We start from the raw sequence: 18,105 nt of genomic DNA, 5'->3' as shown, positions 1-18,105 counted from the left end.
CACAGGCCCACGCTCCCCAACTGGGTCCAGAAGCAGCCCCTCCGAGCCTCAATCTGCACACACAAGACCAAGGCAGGAGCCGCCCGGGGGCCAGGCTGACTGTCCACCCTCGATGGAAGGCGCGTGGAGGGCATGGCCTGAGGACCAGTCACAAACCTCTCTTCACATGAAACTCGAGTCACAGTTTTTCCACCAGGAAAAGCTGCACAGAGACTTAGTAACTCCTCCAGCCTCCAGAAGAGCAGGAAGTGGTGCAGGGGAGTTGGGGGAGGGTGTGTGGATGCTCCCCCAAGACAAGAGCCCCGAGGCTGGAGTACGGGTCTGAGGACAGAGCAGACCGGCTGGCAACAGGCACACAGGGCGGCCAGACCACCAAGTTCCTCAACGCCAGGGATTCAGCTTGAGAAACACAAGTCCTCAAGGGCAGCCACAGGCCAACAGGCCCTGTCCTGGAAGCACAGCCTCAGGAAAACCTCACGCCCAGGCTGATCTTTCACCTCCACGTACACTTTATCTCTGGACCCAAATGCAACTCTGATCATTACCACCGTATCTCTTCTTGACTAAGAGTTGCTCTCGGGACTCCCCTGGTGGCGCAGTAGTTAAGAATCCACCTGCCAATGCAAAGGACACGGGTTCGAGCCCTGGTCCGGGAAGATCCCCCATGCCGCGGAATAGCTAAGTCGGTGCGCCACAACTACTGAGCCTGCGCTCTAGAGCCCACGAGCCACAACTACTGAGCCCACATGCTACAACTACTGAAGCCCACATGCCTAGAGCCCGTGCTCCGCAACCAGAGAAGCCACTGCAATGATAAGCCCGCACACCGAAACGAAGAGTAGCTCCCGCTTGCCGCAACCAGAGAAAGCCCACGAGCAGCAACAAAGACCCAACACAGCCAAAAATTAATTAATTAATTAAATAATAATAATTTTTAAAAAGAGTCGCTCTCAATGGCTAGTTACTTACCTTTTTTTGACACCAGGAAGAGGTTACCTCTGCAAACCCTGTATGGTCAAGCCCCAACGCAGGCCTCAGCAGAGGGGACCCGTGTGTCTGCTCCGGTGGCGCACGGTGTTCCCATGGATGGCAGGATGTCCAGCGACATCCCTGGTCTCCACCCTGGGTCTCAGGGGGCGCCTGCCCCCTCCCAGCAGGAACCCCTGCTCTGGGACAATTCCACAGGAGTGCGAGGTTCACTGGAAAGACTTGTCTAAAATGCTAGAAACAGTAGTTGTATCACCTATTTACTCTTCCAACGATCAATCTAAGGAATTAACTAACTCGTCCTCAGTAACACAGGACATTTTTATTTACTTATTTTTTAACACAAGGAAATTTCTAAATTACATAATAGTTACTTGATGTGTAATAAATAATGCTTCCCAGTACCCTTGAAATTTTTCTTTATATAAATACTGTTAGGAACAGATTCCTGGAATCTGTTTACTGCTCACTACAGCTACAGATGTAAAGAAAAGATTAAGAGATATTCCTTATTTTTATCACTCAGGATATATTAAATGTGTGATCATAATTTTATTAAAATTCCTCTATGAACTTAACAAGAAATCCAATTCTGTTTATATAATTCGAGAAAGAATTCAAGACTAGCATTACCCTGAAAATATAGACGTATCAGGCTTAGTATATGATTTTAACACATCATTTTTTCCCCTTAAAACACACAAAAGCTTTAAAAACAGATCAAAATTAAGCCCTGAATTTTAAATGTAAATCTGTATCACCTGTTCTCTTGCAGAACTTCACAAAAGAATAAAGCCTTCAAAAATTTTAGCTGCACAAAAAAAAGAACTACAGAAATTAAACAGAGGCAGATGGGCTACAACCAGAAACAAAGAAACTGGTCACATCCTGAAACAGGTCCTGGAAAAGAAAGCCCCAGGTTAAACACACACATACAATTTGACTAAACCTTTTTCACATAAATAAAGCCCATGCTCAGGACTCATTTTAAGGCCGTGAATCAGATTTTATAACTAGGGCTCCACTGACAGGCAGTCCCAAGCACTAAACCTATTTTCCATAAACACCAAAGACACGCCACCTGCCCCAGGCAGAAACGCTTGGCTTAGCTGGTGCTTCCATGAACGGCAGCTCCCACAAGCCAGTGACTCCAGCATGACGGGCATGAGGAGGGAGGGGAGACAGCTTGGGAATTCCCGCTGGGCAATTCTGGCCCTATCTGAGCACAAAAATGAGTAACAGAAAGAATGGGTTATATACACTGTACAAAAAAAGAGTCCCCCAAGTCCACTCTGAAACTGACACTGTACGCACACGCTGCGCAGTCTTCTTCATAGGAGGATTCCACCTACTGCAGTAGAAAAGACAAGACTACAAAGCCTTCATTTTATAATCATCATAGTAACAACTGATTCAGGCAAAAAAAAATGGGGGTGAAAAAATATTAGGTCATTGACAATAGTTAAAAGGTGGAAACAGCCCAAATCTCCATTAATGGATCAATGGATATACAAAATATGGTGTATCCACCCAACGGAGTACTACCCAGCCATAAAAAAAAAAACAAAGTACTAATTCATGCTACAACGTGGATGAACCTTCACAACATGCTAAGTGAGAAAAGTCAGACACCAAAAGTCACATACTGTGTGATTCCGTTTATATGAAATGTCCAGAATAGGCAAAACTAGAGAGAGAACAGAGATCAGAGGTTGCCGGGGGCTGGAGGGAGCGTGGATAGCAGGTGACACGGTTTGAAGCTTAACAAAGGCAGTTGGTGATCGTACAATGCTGGGAACTCACTGGGAGTTTAAAGTGGTTAATTTTTGTGTGAATTTCACCTCAATAAAGAAAAAAAATACATCAAAGTATTCACGTGTGTATACATATGCAGGTATGTATGTATACTGGGGTGTTGGATATTTTCAAAGTATCACCCCAGAGACTACTTCTGTTAATTAAACGGGAAAAGGTTATGTTTTGCAAAAGAGAACTCTGGCCAAGACGGCCTTCACCAAACTTAACATCCCCAAAAGGAAAAACTTATGAATCCATATAAATGTACAGCTGACCCTTGAACAACACAAGCTTGAACTGCACGGGTCCACTTATATGTGGATTTTCAATAAATATACAAAATATATGCGTGTAGAACATTATATGCAAGAATTGTGAAGTGGACAGCCTATCCTCACATAGGCATAAGGTAAGGGATGTTTAATATTAAATAAAGTATTCATTTCTTACTGTTTTAAAACTTTGCTTTCAAAGAATTACCATACAGAATGCGCCCCTTGCTCCCCCTCTCCTCGCAATCGGAGACACTGTGTATCAGTCTATCATCACGGGTAACTTTTTAATTTAACAATGTTTCCAATACTGTATTATGAACATGACTGTGATGCTGTGTACCACAGACATTTTACAATTATTCAATCATTACTGTACAAGCTACTGTACTGATGTGATTACACTCAGCTACCATAAAGCAATCACACTGCTACTTCTTTGTTACCAGTACAGAATTGCCCTACCTATAAACTAATATGAATTTCTTTTTCACATTATCTTTTCATTTCTGACGTTAGCTCCATCCCCCAACCTCCATCAACAACCTATGATTTAATCAATCACACCTGTGTAATGATTTAATCACTGCCTATTTTTAAAATAAATACATTTATTTACTTTGGCTGCATTGGTTCTTCACTGCTGTGCGTGGACTTTCTCTAGTTGCGGCGAGCGGGGGCTACTCTTCACTGCGGTGCGCGGGCTTCTCATTGCGGTGGCTTCTCTTGTTGCGGAGCACGGGCCCTAGGCATGCAGGTTTCAGTAGTTGCAGCACACAGGCTCAGTACTCATGGCTCGCGGGCTCTAGAGCGCAGGCTCAGTAGTTGTGGCGCATGGGCTTAGTTGCTCTGCGGCACGTGGGATCTTCCCGGACCAGGGCTTGAACCTGTGTCTCCTGCATTGGCAGGCGAATTCTTAACCACTGCACCACCATTAATCGTGACTATATAATGAAGCCTCCATAAAAACCCTAAATGATGGTTCAGAGAGCTTCTCGGTAGGTGAATGCATCACTGTGCTGGGGGGTGATGCACCCTAACTTCACTGGGACAGAAGCTCCTTTGCTCAGCACCCCCCAGACCTCAGCCTACGGATCTCTTCATCTAGCTGCTCACCTGTATTCTTCACAATAACTTTTATAAAAAATGGGTAAACATATGTAAATGTTTCCCTGAGCCTTGTGAGCCCAAGGAGGGGAGCACAGCCTTGCGACTGGTGTCTGAAGTGGGCGCACCCTGTGGGGCTGAGCCCTCAACCTACAGGATTGGCCGCCAACCCCAGGTCGACGAGTCAGACAGTCAGATTTGTGTGACGCCCAGCTGGTGTCAGCTGAGACTGGAGAATTACTCGGTCGCACTGGAAAACATGCCCAAATAATTTAGCTGGAGCATGCACTTCAGAGTCAGACTGACCTAATTTCAAGGCCCAGAACTGGCATTTAATCAGTGACCTTGTACAGGGCAGGAGACTTAACTGCCAAGGCCACCTAAAGTGCACCGTGAGTTCCAAAACAAAATTACGTGAGATGCTTTACAAAACGCAAAATGCTATGTAAATACAAAGTAGGATAATCATAAACGAAAAACAGGTGAGCCCAAGAGACATGGAGCCGTCCAAGGTCGAAGGGCACACACCTGGCAGAAGCAACCCCAACCCTGCCCCAATCACCTCCCAACTGTCCATCACAAGTGCCCACAAGAAGCCATCAGATTATCCTAGAACCTCATTTAACCTCCTGCTCCCGCTGTCCTCCCCAGAACTGCTAACAGGTGATGAAAGTGACGGCCACACCCTCCTCTACAGGTGCTGCCGGGTTAAGATGAGGCCAGGCATCTGTGAGGCAGGTCACCTCAGTCTCTGGAAACCTCAGCTTCTCAACATGTGCTTGACACCTGCCTCCTCAGGTCTGGGCACTCAAGGCAGCAGGACCTTCAGGAAAGACACAGCACTGCTTCAGATCTCGCCTGAGTGCTCAACTCAGGTCTGATGCAGCCTCTGAATCGGCTGCCAATTTGCAGGAAATAGAACGAAAGATGAATTCGTGCCCCAAGCCTGCAACCAGCAAATCCAGACCCGGCAAAGCCGCAAGCTCTTCAGCAGATGCCACGTGCGGACCAGGGGTGAGGCGACCGAGACACATCGGTACAACCACGAGGGGACCCCACCCAGGGACGAAAGGCTGGGAGAGAGCTGAGCGGGTGAAGCGCGGGGTCGAGGGTGTGGTGTTCTGTGAAGCTCGCGGTGGCAGACGCTGCTCACCTGCACCTGCCGCACCAAGTGCAGACCTTAATAAATAAAGGCTTGGGCTTCCTCTTCAAACCTGGAACCACAGCCGTGAACCATGAGGGAAACATCAGACAAACCCAAATCGAGGGACGTCCTACAAAATACCTGAGCAATACTCCTCAAACACTCCTCAAAACCCCTAAGGGCATCAAAAACAAGGCAAGTCTGAGAAACTGTCACACACACAGGAGGCTGAAGAGACTCAGACCAAACCTCAGGTGGGATCCCAGAGGGGGTTCTGGGATGGATCAGGGAAAAACTAATCAAATCTGAATAAAGTATGACCTTAGTTAATAATAATGTATCAAGCTTGGCCATTAGCTGTGACAAAACGTACCAGAGAAATGTAAAAAGTTAACAATTGAGGAGATGGGGGGTTGATACAGGACCTCTCTGTATTTTTTTTTTTTTTTTTGGGTTGCGTGAGGTTTTAGTTGTGGCAGCAGGCTGCTTAGTTGCGGCATGCGAACTCTCAGTTGCAGCATACATGTGGGATCTAGTTCCCTGACCAGGGATCAAACCCAGGCTCCCTGCATTGGGAGCGCAGAGACTTATCCACTACGCCACCAGGGAAGTCCCTCTGTGTTATTTTTGATAACTTTTCTGTAACTCTAAAACTACTCTGTTATTAATTTGCATAGAACTAAATACACAGATGTGCACAAGTAAAAACTGGGGAAATAGGAATAAATGGGCTGATTGTATCGATACTGACTCGTGGTTGTAACAGTGTATTAGTTTCGCTAGATGTTACCATCAGGGGAAACCAGATAAAGTTTCTCTGCTATATATATATATTTTTTTAAATATTTATTTATTTATTTATTTTTGGCTGTGTTGGGTCTTCGTTTCTGTGTGAGGGCTTTCTCTAATTGTGGCGAGCGGGGGCCACTCTTTTTTTTTTTTTTTTTTTTTTTTTTGAGGTACGCGGGCCTCTCACTGTCGCGGCCTCTCCCATTGCAGAGCACAGGCTCCGGACGCGCAGGCTCAGGCCATGGCTCACGGGCCCAGCTGCTCCGCGGCACGTGGGATCCTCCCGGTCCGGGGCACGAACCCGCGTCCCCTGCATCGGCAGGCAGGCTCTCAACCACTGCGCCACCAGGGAAGCCCGGGGGCCACTCTTCATCGCGGTGTGTGGGCCTCTCACTGTCGCGGCCTCTCTTGTTGTGGAGCACAAGCTCCAGACGCGCAGGCTCAGTAGTTGTGGCACACAGGCTTAGCTGCTCTGCGGCACGTGGGATCTTCCCAGACCAGGGCTCAAAGCCATGCCCCCTGCATTGGCAGGCAGATTCTCAACCACTGCGCCAACAGGGAAGCCCGGTTCTCTGCTATTTTTCACAACAGCTGGTCAATCTACAATTACCTCAGAAGAAAAACTGTTTTCATTTTAGATCTTTTACTTGGAATGGCCTGTCCCCTGCTTAGTATGAATGATGCAAAGCTTTGTTGTGATGACTGAGAAGATCCAATTCATCAATAAATAAAGCAAAGGTCAATTCTGCAAAGCAAGAAGTTTTGAAAAGGAAAAGAGTTTACTTTAAAAAAATGGACATATCTAAAAAATGAACCAAAAATAAAAATGACGGACAGGAGACAGCTCTCTGCAGCATTCTCATCACCATCACGTAAGTGCCTGGCAGAGTCAAAAAATACTAATTTAGTCACTGGTGGAGCCAGTAATGCTGGACTTTTCACAGCTCTCGGTCTACCACCTACCAGACGCTGTGTCCTGTCACTTCAGGTATTTTTTCTAAGCCAGTGACAGCTGAACTGTTACTCTCCGAAGATCATTTCTACTAAAAAGTTCAAACACAAGGGATTCATTCAGATCTCAGGAGACAGATCTCAGACTCTAGAACTGAAGGAACACTGATAAAAAGAGATGACCAGTAAGAACCCTAGAATAAATCTTCTAAAACACATAGTAGGGACTTCCCTGGTGGTGCAGTGGTTAGGAATCTGCCTGCTAATGCAGGGGACACAGGTTCGATCCCTGGTCCAAGAAGATCGCACATGCCACAGAACAGCTAAGCCCGTGTCCCACAACTACTGAGCCTGCGGGCAACAACTACTGAAGCCCGTGTGCCTAGGAGCCCGTGCTCCGCAACAAGAGAAGCCACCGCAATGAGAAGTTCGTGCACTGCAATGAAGAGTAGCCCCCGCTCACCACAACTAGAGAAAGCCCGCGCACAGCAACGAAGACCCAACACAGCCAAACTAAATAAATTACTTAAAAAAAAACACATATAGTAAAGTAACACTGACTCAAGATAAGTAAGACCATTTTCCACCTGAAATAACCTCCCTTTCCACACTGCAACCAAAGGCTTGAACCATGCTTCTAAAATACTGACTACCCAGAAACAGAAAGACAAATATATGATATCACTTATATATGGAATCTAAAAGACAACACAATGAACTTATCTACAATACAGACTCACAGACATAGAGAGCAGACTTGTGGTTGCCAAGGGGGAGGGAGGGATGAAGTGGGAGTTTGGGATTAGCAGATCCAAGCTAGCATATATAGGATGGATAAAAAAGGTCCTACTGTGTATCACGGAAATATATTCAATATCCTGTGATAAACCAGAATGAAAAAAATATGAAGAATGTATATATGTGTGAATGTAACTTTGTTCCACAGCAGAAATTAACACATTGTAAATCAACTAGACTTCAGTAAAATAAATTGAAAATAAAATGAAATACTGACTACAAAAGCTTCCCTCATCTTAGGCAAGTGTTCATAGGCTGACAAGCTATACTGTCCCTTTGTAAAGATATGAAATGGAAGTTAGGGCATTCCACTTGTACTCTATGAAAGTATGTTATCTTAGACTTTTACATTTTACACTTTTTAAAAATTTCTCTACTCTGTTTCCCTTACATAAAACTGCACTTTTTAAATGCATCTCAGGTTTATATCAAGTAAACAAATCACATTTCAATCCCTCAGCAAACCAAAACTCATGCAGTTAAAAGGGTCTTGACCAAGATTATTCCTTCTTAAAACTGATTACCAGGCTTAAGTTTTACAAATTCTTAGTAAATCCTCCAAACTGAAAGCCTGGGGGGTGGGGGGAGAGCAAAATACACAATGCCATTTCCATCCAATGGAATATTAATTGCACAGTTCAACAGTGATATCTGTATGCATTAGGAACAAATGAAAAAAGGAAACAGTATACACAGCATGTATATTTACAAAAACAAAAATGTGTAACTTTGTTGTATATGGCTTTGGCTTTGAAGTGTTCTCTATTTTTTTTTTTTTTTTTTTTTTGCCATACCACACGGCATGCAGGATCTTCCCCAACCAGGAATGGAACACGTGCCCCCTGCGCTGGCAGTGTGGAGTCTTAACCACTGGACCACCAAGGAAGTCCTGAACTGTTCTCTTTTTAAACACTGAGAACATATTCATATTACTTCTGTAATTACTTTTTAAAACTATGTGGATTCACGAATTTTAATCTTTCTCAGTAAAATCAACATCTTCAGCATCTAGAATTATTTACACATTCCTTCACGTATGTTTAGGCTACAATTATCTTATGTGTAGGAACTGCCATTGGACATCTACAAATACTGTAACTTTTTTTTTTTTTTTTTTTTTTTTTGCGGTATGCGGGCCTCTCACTGTTGTGGCCTCTCCCGTTGCGGAGCACAGGCTCCGGATGCGCAGGCCCAGCGGCCATGGCTCACGGGCCCAGCCGCTCCGCGGCATATGGGATCCTCCCAGACCGGGGCACGAACCCGTATCCCCTGCATCGGCAGGCGGACTCTCAACCACTGCACCACCAGGGAGGCCCTAAATACTGTAACTTTTAAGGCAGGTATTTAGTATCTTGCTATTTGATACCTACTATTTAAATGGCCTTTAAAAATTATGATTTCAATTCCTCAAGACAGAAACCTGGGGTTAAGAGTTAGTTGGCTCTGACTCAACAACAAAAAAACAACCAACCCAATCAAAAGCTGGGCAGAAGACCTTAACAGACGTCTCTCCAAAGAAGACATACAGATGGCCAGGAGGCACGTGAAAAGACGCTCAAAATCACTAATTGTTAGAGAAACACAAATCAAAACTACAGTGATGTACCACCTCAAACCAGTCAGAACAGCCATCATTAAAAACTCTACAAGGGGACTCCCTGGTGGTCCAGTGGTAAAGAATCCATGCAGGGGACGCGGGTTCGATCCCTGGTCAGGGAACTAAGATCCCACGTGCCGTGGGATAACTAAGCCCGTGCCACAACTACTGAGCTCACGCTCCTCAATGAGAGAGCCTGTGGGCTGCAAACTACAGAGCCTATGTACCCTGGAGCGCCCGCCACAACTCAACTAGAGAAAGAAGCCCGCGTGCCGCAATGAAGACCCGACACAGCCAAAAAAATAAATTAAATAAATATTTTTTTAAAAACCTCTACAAATAATAAATGCTGAGGACTTCCCTGGTGGCACAGTGTATAAGACTCCACGCTCCCAGTGCAGGGGGCCGAGTTCGATCCCTGGTCAGGGAACTAGATCCCACATACCGCAACTAAGACTTCACGTGCCACAACTAAGATCCAGTGCAGCCAAATGAATAAAAAACAAGTAAATGCTGGAAAGGATGTGGAGCACAGGGAACCCTCTTACACTGCTGATGGGAATGTAAGTTGGTGCAGCCGCTATGGAAAACAGTACGATGGTTCCTTAGAAAATTAAAAATACAATTACCATACCATCTAGCAATCCCACTCCTGGGCTATACCCGGACAAAACTATAATTTAAAAAGATACTATACATAAAGAATCCTAAAGATGCTACCAGAAAACTACTAGAGCTAATCAATGAATTTGGTAAAGTAGCAGGATACAAAATTAATGCACAGAAATCTCTTGCATTCCTATACACTAATGATGAAAAATCTGAAAGTGAAATTAAGAAAACACTCCCATTGGGCCTCCCTGGTGGCACAGTGGTTGAGAGTCCGCCTGACGATGCAGGGGACGCGGGTTCGTGCCCCGGTCTAGGAAGATCCCACATGCCGTGGAGCGGCTAGGCCCGTGAGCCATGACCGCTGAGGCTACGCGTCCGGAGCCTGTGCTCCACAACGGGAGAGGCCACAACAGTGAGAGGCTCGCGTACCGCAAAAAAAAAAAAAAAAAAAGAAAGAAAGAAAACACTCCCATTTACCACTGCAACAAAAAGAATAAAATATCTAGGAATAAACCTACCTAAGGAGACAAAAGACCTGTATGCAGAAAATTATAAGACACTGATGAAAGAAATTAAAGATGATACAAATAGATGGAGAGATATACCATGTTCTTGGATTGGAAGAATCAACATTGTGAAAATGACTCTACTACCCAAAGCAATCTACAGATTCAATGCAATCCCTATCAAGCTACCACTGGCATTTTTTACAGAACTAGAGCAAAAAATTTCAAAATTTGTATAGAAACACAAAAGACCCCGAATAGCCAAAGCAATCTTGAGAACGAAAAATGGAGCTGGAGGAATCAGGCTCCCTGACTTCAGACTATACTACAAAGCTACAGTAATCAAGACAATATGGTACTGGCACAAAAACAGAAAGATAGATCAATGGAACAGGATAGAAAGCCCAGAGATAAACCCACGCACATACGGTCAACTTATCTTCGATAAAAGAGGCAAGAATATACAGCGGAGAAAAGACAGTCTCTTCAGTAAGTGGTGATGGGAAAACTGGACAGGGACATGTAAAAGTATGAAATTAGAACACTCCCTAACACCATACACAAAAATGAACTCAAAATGGATTAAAGACCTAAATGTAAGGCCAGACACTATCAAACTCTTAGAGGAAAACATAGGCAGAACACTCTATGACATAAATCACAGCAAGATCCTTTTTGACCCACCTCCTAGAGAAATAGAAATAAAAACAAAAATAAACAAATGGGACCTAATGAAACTTCAAAGCTTTTGCACAGCAAAGGAAACCATAAACAAGACCAAAAGAGAACCCTCAGAATGGGAGAAAATATTTGCAAATGAAGCAACTGACAAAGGATTAATCTCCAAAATTTACAAGCAGCTCATGCAGCTCAATGTCAAAAAAACAAACAACCCAAATCCAAACATGGGCAGAAGACCTAAATAGACATTTCTCCAAAGAAGATATACAGATTGCCAACAAACACATGGAAAGAATGCTCAACATCATTAATCATTAGAGAAATGCAAATCAAAACTACAATGAGATATCATCTCACACCGGTCAGAATGGCCATCATCAAAAAATCTAGAAACAATAAATGCTGGAGAGGGTGTGGAGAAAAGGGAACCCTCTTGCACTGCTGGTGGGAATGTAAATTGATACAGCCACTATGGAGAACAGTATGGAGGTTCCTTAAAAAAAAATAAAAATAGAATTACCATACGACCCAGCAATCCCACTACTGGGCATATACCCTGAGAAAACCATAATTCAAAAAGAGCCAAGTGGGCTTCCCTGGTGGTGCAGTGGTTGAGAGTCCGCCTGCCGATGCAGGGGACACAGGTTCGTGCCGGGGTCCGGGAAGATCCCACATGCCGCGGAGCAACTGGGCCCGTGAGCCATGGCTGCTGAGCCCGCGCGTCCGGAGCCTGTGCTCCGCGACGGGAGAGGCCACAACAGTGAGAGCCCCGCGTACTGCCAAAAAAAAAAAAAAAAAAGTCACGTACCAAAATGTTCATTGTAGCTCTATTTACAATAGCCAGGACATGGAATCAACCTAAGTGTCCATCAACAGATGAATGGATAAAGAAGATGTGGCACATATACACAATGGAATATTACTCAGCCATAAAAAGAAACGAAATTGAGTTATTTGTAGTGAGGTGAATGGACCTAGAGTCTGTCATACAGAGTGAAGTAAGTCAGAAAGAGAAAAACAAATACCATATGCTAACACATATATATGGAATCTAAGGCAAAAAAAAAAAAAAAAGGTCATGAAGAACCTAGGGGTAAGACGGGAATAAAGAGACAGATCTACTAGAGAATGGACTTGAGGATATGGGGAGGGGGAAGGGTAAGCTGAGACAAAGTGAGAGAGTGGCATGGACATATATACACTACCAAACGTAAAATAGATAGCTAGTGGGAAGCAGCCGCATAGCACAGGGAGATCAGCTCTGTGCCTTGTGACCACCTAGAGGGTGGGATAGGGAGGGTGGGAGGGAGGGAGACGCAAGAGGGAAGAGATATGGGAACATATGTATATGAATAACTGATTCACTCTGTTATAAAGCAGAAATTAACACACCATTGTAAAGCAATTATACTCCAATAAAGATGTTAAAAAAAAAAAAAAAGATACACGCACCCGTATGTTTATAGCAGCAGCACTATTCACAATAGCCAAGGCATGGAAACAACCTAAATGTTCATCAACGGATGAACTGATAAAGAAAATGTGGTACGTACATACAATGGAATACTACTCAGCCACAAAAAAGAACGAAATATCATTTGCAGCAACATGGATGACCTAGAGATTATCATACTAAGTGAAGTCCGAAAAAGAAAAATACCGTATAAAACCACTTATATGTGGAATCTAAAATATGGCACAAATGAACCTATATACAAAACAGAAATAGACTCACAGACATAGAGAACAGACTTGTGGTTACCGAGGGGGGGAGGGAGAGGGATGGACTGGGAGTTTGGGATCGGTAGATGCAAACTATTACATTTAGGAATGGATAAACAACAAGGTCCTACTGTAGAGCACAGGGAACTATATCCAGTCTCCTGGGATAAACCATAATGGAAAAAAAAAGTTTAAAAAAAGCAAGTCTATATGTGTAAAACTGAGTCACTTTGCTGTACAGCAGAGATTGGCACAGCGTTGTAAATCAACTATACTTTAATAAAAAAGAAAAAAAGAGTTAGTTGACTCTGGACTGAAGAGAAAATGGGAGATCTAAAAAAATATGGAATCAGCCCACTTTCTTCCAAAGGGTGCCCGGTCCATGGTTCTTTAAATAGTAGCATTAAGCCCACAAATGCAGAAACAGAAAAAATGCTGGAGCAGGCAAGGTCTGACTTCTGTGCCTGAGAGCATCTAGAAACAGTCCCTTCTCTCCAGCCCCTTTTCTCAAACAAAAAACCTCTCATAGATTTTCTACCCAAAGGGTTGCCTTAGTCCCCAAATTTTGTGCTAAGAAAGCTTCAAGATGGTTTCCTGTCCTCCAGATTACTGTCCAAATTAAACCAAAATCAGCAATGGTCCAGAAGTGCCAATGCTTCTCCACTTTGCGGTGACGTACTTTGGTAAAAATATTTACCACAGATACAAGTGCTCCGTATTTTTGAGGACAAGCTGCTGAAAAATTTTAGAATCACAGAAACCGTTCAGAAGACAGAAGGGATTATTTAAAACAACATTACCTGCCCCTCAAAGTGTCTTTATATTCAAAATAGAACACAGGCTGGGTTAAGTTATAAAAACCAGAAGAACTGAAAATTCCTGATGTCTTCATTTCCCGTTTTCATTTTCACATACAAACCCTCAAGTGGTAAGACACATGCCAGAGACATCCAGTATCTCTTGAGTTCTCAATCGGGGAACATTTTTCCATTCAGAAAATTATCAAATCTGATCACGCTCTTCTCTGTCCACCAAAAGAAAAATCAAAGTTTGGATATAAAAATCATAAACCACCTCTACTTAGAGGAGACAGAGTTTTAACCCCTGTAATTTCACTGTAGCTGAGACCTCACTGCAGCTTCTTTGAGCAACCTCAAAGAAGTTTAACTTAGGTTGAAATATTTTTATAGACAACTTCCCGGTGTTAAAACCAAACTACTAAGCCTGCACACCTGCTGAGAAACCTCTGCAAACTGCCAAACGTGCATTACTCACTGTTCACCATTCCTCAAACCAAATCCTCTTTGGCTGGGCCACCAGGGTTGTAGAAATGCACGTTCAGGGAATGACAGATGGAGGACATAGGGTTCACTGCTGGGATACGACCATAAAGCACTGCAGCATGACAGACCCGAGTTCTGAAACAGGTTCTCACACCACTTCTTGTCTGTCTATAGCTCAAGTTCTTACTAGTAAGTAATACAGACGTGGTTCAACAGATTTCAAACTAAGCAACTGACATTTAAAGATTAATCCAAGCCACATATGAGCAAAAAAGAAAAAGAAAAAGTGATCCTTTCCTCAGGAAATTCGGCAAAGTTATTGATGGGTTAAACTTGACTCAAGTTAAAAATTACAGGGGTGGGGGGTGACAAGGAGGGGAAAAGTAAAAGGGCAGGGGCTCCCTCCTCAACCCAATGTGGAGATGCGTCACATGCATATTGACCAACAAACAATGTGGAGCAGTAACACAATTATCACCTGAAAAACAGTATCAACCAGGCGATTTCATTTTAAGGGCACACAATTCCACCAGCAAGAATCTCACTCCCATCCTCGTAGAAATCTGTTTCATCTCCGATTTTAGTTCATTCTAACAGGCAGTGCTTACCAACACCAATACTGATAAAAATAGAGAAAACTGGTGCTTAACATTCTCTACATGCTCAGCTGATGTTAGTTTTCGCATAAAAAATGCTACTCAAGGTGGACACTGCCTAACACAGCGCCTGCCCTCAGGCTGCGAACTGCAAAATCGCGTTACACGGTAAAAAGTTTCTTCAGGTAAGATAAAGAAATGTCATTTTCTGATTTCCAAGTCACTAATAAACCTAATCGCTTAGACGGTACCTACGCCCGAAAAACAGGACACTGTGTACCGTTCCCTCAGTACCTCAGGGAGGCGCCCCAGTCCCACCTGCCTGTAGACAGTCCTTCCTTTTTTTTTTTTTTTTTTCTTTTTTGTGGTATGCGGGCCTCTCACTGTTGTGGCCTCTCCCGTTGCGGAGCACAGGCTCCGGATGCGCAGGCCCAGCGGCCATGGCTCACGGGCCCAGCCGCTCCGCGGCATATGGGATCCTCCCAGACCGGGGCACGAACCCGTATCCCCTGCATCGGCAGGCGGACTCTCAACCACTGCGCCACCAGGGAGGCCCCAGTCCTTCCTTTAAACCCGCTCCTGCGCAGCCAAAGGGGACACCTCAAATGCCCGTCGTGCCGGGAAACACGCGACTCTAAGCGGCAGAGCGGGCTGGTTTCTAGGACTCGCGGCGCTCTGCACCTGCGCCCGTGCACACCTGCGGGGAGCTGGCGCGTCCCGGAACGTCCCTGCGGACCCTGGGCCCGGGGGTGCCCCGCGCTGAAATGGGTGGCGCGTGTCCCTGCGGACCCTGGGCCCGGGGGCGCCCCGCACTCAGAGGGCGGGGCGGGCGTCCCTGCGAACTCTGGGCGCTCGGCGGCTGTATCCGCTTCCCGGTGACCACGCGCCTCCGACCCAGCAACCCTCAGGCACCAGCCAGGGCAGCGGAGGCTTTGCACAGCGTGGGCGGCACAGGCCGCGTCCTCGACAGCTGCGTCCTCTCCCTCTCAGCGTCTCAGTCCCCAGCCCGACCCCGCCCGGAGGGTCCCTAAGACACGCCCCGCGCTGCAGCGTCAGGGACCCTCCCCCTCCTACCCAGCAGCCCCGGGAGAGACCGCCCCCCGCACGCACAGCCGCGCCCACCCCGCCCCCGCCCGGCGTGCAGGAGGTGGGGGAGGGGACAGCGAAGTGCGAGTTCCCCCCCAACGCAGGGCCGCGCAGCAGGGGATGCACCTTGCGCTTGCGGGCCTCCGCCGAGCCGCTCCACACGAAGCACTGGTAAATGGCGCGCAGGTTCTGCTTCCAGTTGTCCACCTTGAAGCTGCCCAGGTGCGCACAGCCCGGAGGCGTCACCACCAGCTCCGCGTCCATGGCCTCGCCGTCCGGCTCGCGCCGGGGCGCCGGCGGAGACGAGGACGACGCCAGCGCGACGCGGGGCTGCGGGCAGCAGGGCCGAGAGACAGGCCCGGGACAAAGCGGAGCCGCGCAACCGGGGTGGTGGGCGCCGCCCGCGCTGTGCTCGCGGGTAGCCGAGGCCGCAAGAGGGCTACGTCATTGCCGCCGGGGCGCACGGCGCATGCGCCAGCCGCCAGCGGCTCGCCCGCCGCCCCCTTCCCCATGGGCTTGGGCGGTCGATGGGTGGGGCTAGCGAGGCCCCGCCCCTTCGTCCCCGCCATTGGTCGGCTGCGGCCGCGTGACGTCCCGCCCTCCGAGGAGGCGAGGCGGGACTGGACCTGTTTGCGCCGGCGGGCGCTGCCGCAGGGGCGGAGCTGGCGGGGTTGGGGGGCGGCGGTCGCTGGGCCCCACCAGGTCGCAGTCCGGTGAATCCGGTCAGGCCGCCCGCGCGTGGAATCTGGTCTTCACGATGGGAAGCAGGGAACCACGAACTCGCGCGCTCGATCAGGTTTCGCCGAGGCGTCGCCGTCCAGCTCGCGAGCCGCACATTCACGGCTCCGGGAGCTCGAGTCCCGCGTCCTTCGGGCGGGCTGTGCTCCTGCCGGCGGACCCCGCACAGGTGCGGGAGGTCCGTGAAGACAGGTGCCAGCTTCTCGGGGGCTGCTCACTGCGCCCCGCTCCGGGCCACCTCCGCAGCGAAAAGACGCAGAAATAAATATGCTGTCGCGGCAGTTAGAGCTCAGGTCCCGGCGGGAGGGATATGGGGTGAAGCTTCTCTGGTCAGGACACTGGCCGGCACGCTGGCCTAGGGCCTTGGTGCCTGCAGCCCCTCCTCCTGGAGCCGGCCCGCCCCCAGCCCGTGGCTTTATCAGACGCCGCTTGCCCAGCGAGGCCTTTTCCTCCACCCTACTGGACCTCACGAGCCCCCTAAATTTTTCATCTCCTTACCCAAAGAATTTATTTACTTGTTCTTTTAATATTTGTTTATTTATTTGGCTACACCGGGTCTTAGTTGTGGCACGTGGGATCTTCTTGCCCTATGCGTGATCTTTAGTTGGCATGCGGACTCAGTTGTGGCATGCATGTGGGCTCCAGTCCCCTGACGAGGGATGGAACCCGGCCCCCTGCATAGGGAGGGAGGAGTCTTAAGCACTGGACCACCAGGGACTTCCCTGCCCTGTTTTTAAATTAACTATTCCCAACGTAGCTTGGAAACTCCATGACGATAATGATGTTTGTGTTTTATTAACGTCAGTATCACCCAGTGACCCGAGTAGTACTAGTTATATGCAGGTTCTCAAAAATAAATGTTTAATTAGCTAATTTAACCCAAACAAACTTTTATAGGAGAATCTAATAAGATCATTCTCAGAATAAAGCACAGGTGAAGTAAGGCACGTTATGGATATGTTAAAGAAAGATGTATCCGTTTAATAAAAAGTAAACTCAGAAATGGGAATTACAAATTATATGTGATTCACCTCTATTAATATTCAATGTCATGAGTATTTTAGTTTTACTGTCCTTGCAAATATGATTCGGTTTCAAGAATGTGCGCTTAGGGCCTTACCTGGTGGCGCAGTGGATAAGACTGCACTCCCAATGCAGGGGGCCCTGGTTCCATCCTTGGTCAGGGAACTAGATCCCACTTGTATGCCGCAACCAAGAGTTCGCATGGGTAGCCCGCCTGCTGCAATTAAGACCCGGCGCAACCAAATAAATAAATAAATATTAAGGAAAAAAAAGAATGTGCCCTTAGAATTCAGGCCCCTAATATCTATTGATCACATTTTTTATCAGTATGGTCATCCAACCTTGGGAGAATTTCTATGCTCTCTACTTGGATTATAAATAATGATTTGAAATGCCCTGTAATCAGCCTCATACAT

General features: G+C 46.6%; 1 protein-coding gene across 1 annotated transcript in view; it reads right to left on the bottom strand.

Annotated features, from left to right (window-relative positions):
• Nucleotides 1-16,364, bottom strand: part of USP22 (ubiquitin specific peptidase 22) — a 36,039-nt gene extending 19,675 nt beyond the window's left edge. The window contains exon 1 of the mRNA XM_060081602.1: nt 16,055-16,364. Coding sequence (XP_059937585.1) covers nt 16,055-16,192 — 138 coding nt within the window. The 5' untranslated portion in view covers nt 16,193-16,364. The remainder of the gene's footprint in view (nt 1-16,054) is intronic.
• Nucleotides 16,365-18,105: the final 1,741 nt, after the last annotated feature.

The sequence above is a fragment of the Mesoplodon densirostris genome, chromosome 18 (genome assembly GCF_025265405.1).
Source record: "Mesoplodon densirostris isolate mMesDen1 chromosome 18, mMesDen1 primary haplotype, whole genome shotgun sequence".
Taxonomy (NCBI): Eukaryota; Metazoa; Chordata; class Mammalia; order Artiodactyla; family Ziphiidae; genus Mesoplodon; species Mesoplodon densirostris.
The sequence above is the reverse complement of the archived record's forward strand: the minus strand, read 5'-3'. Positions and strand labels throughout refer to the sequence as shown.